A 957-nucleotide genomic window follows, 5' to 3' on the forward strand; every position below is an offset into this window, starting at 1 on the left:
AGAGCATTGTGTGGAATCAATCATGTTAATTTGGGTAACTACAATTGGGTAGTTAAAAAGAACTTTATATGTGATGTAGGAAAACGGGTCAATTTGACCCGAGGACAACATGAGGGTTAAATAGTATGACAAATATGTAGATGAACCTACTGTGCAGGTTGCATTAGTGCAGTATTGTGGTGTCTCGGTCTGATCAGCACCCAGTGATGAAGTGTTAAAATTTTTCAATTGTCCTTCCTTTTGTCCTTCTTCAGGCACCGTAGTGCTGCAGTGAGGGGGTGCACAGCACAGCACCTCCACCAGCTGGCAGATATCATGGGTGGGAATCAGATCTTCGCAGCAGGGAAGATCTTCGCTGAGCGTTTCCTTACTGCCGTCAGTAAGATGGCGGTGGACGCTGCACCAGAAGTCAGGTGGGTTACCATGGTTGCACGGTCGTATGGTTTGTGTTTCCTGTTCACTGTGCTGCCTCTACACCAAATGGATAGATTAGATTAGGTAGATAATACTTTATTCATCCCACCATGGGGAAAATTTCTTGTTACAGCAGCATTTTTCTACAGAAAAAAAACAACAACAAACAAACGTCAGACAAAAAACATACAATGTGCAAAAAGTACTGAATGAATGTAAAGTGGCATTTTATAAAAGATATTGTTAAGTAAAGTTAGGTGGCAATAGTACATAGAAAGAATATTGCAATGTAAGTGAATAAGTGACGTGAAATTAAATAGAATAATACACTGTAAATAATATCTGTGAAATCTAGAGTTATTTTACATTACAATCTTGTCGACATGACAACATCACAGTAGTCTAAGTATTACTGTAAAGAAAAATCACAATATAGCCACCATAGTACTGTAAATAGTAAACTACTGTATTTGTACTTTTTATCTTATGTTGTGTTTAATTGTTGTTATTTTACAATGAATACATAAAATACTGTAAATGGAA

At 37.1% G+C, this 957-nt stretch overlaps 1 protein-coding gene across 1 annotated transcript in view; it reads left to right on the forward strand.

The window, feature by feature from the left end:
• Positions 1 to 957, forward strand: part of LOC116673464 (uncharacterized) — a 7,019-nt gene that overhangs the window by 5,682 nt on the left and 380 nt on the right. Inside the window, exon 6 of the mRNA XM_032505818.1 lies at positions 255 to 413. Within this exon, the coding sequence (XP_032361709.1) occupies positions 255 to 413 (159 nt within the window). The remainder of the gene's footprint in view (positions 1 to 254; positions 414 to 957) is intronic.

Source organism: Etheostoma spectabile, chromosome 23 (genome assembly GCF_008692095.1).
Source record: "Etheostoma spectabile isolate EspeVRDwgs_2016 chromosome 23, UIUC_Espe_1.0, whole genome shotgun sequence".
Taxonomy (NCBI): Eukaryota; Metazoa; Chordata; class Actinopteri; order Perciformes; family Percidae; genus Etheostoma; species Etheostoma spectabile.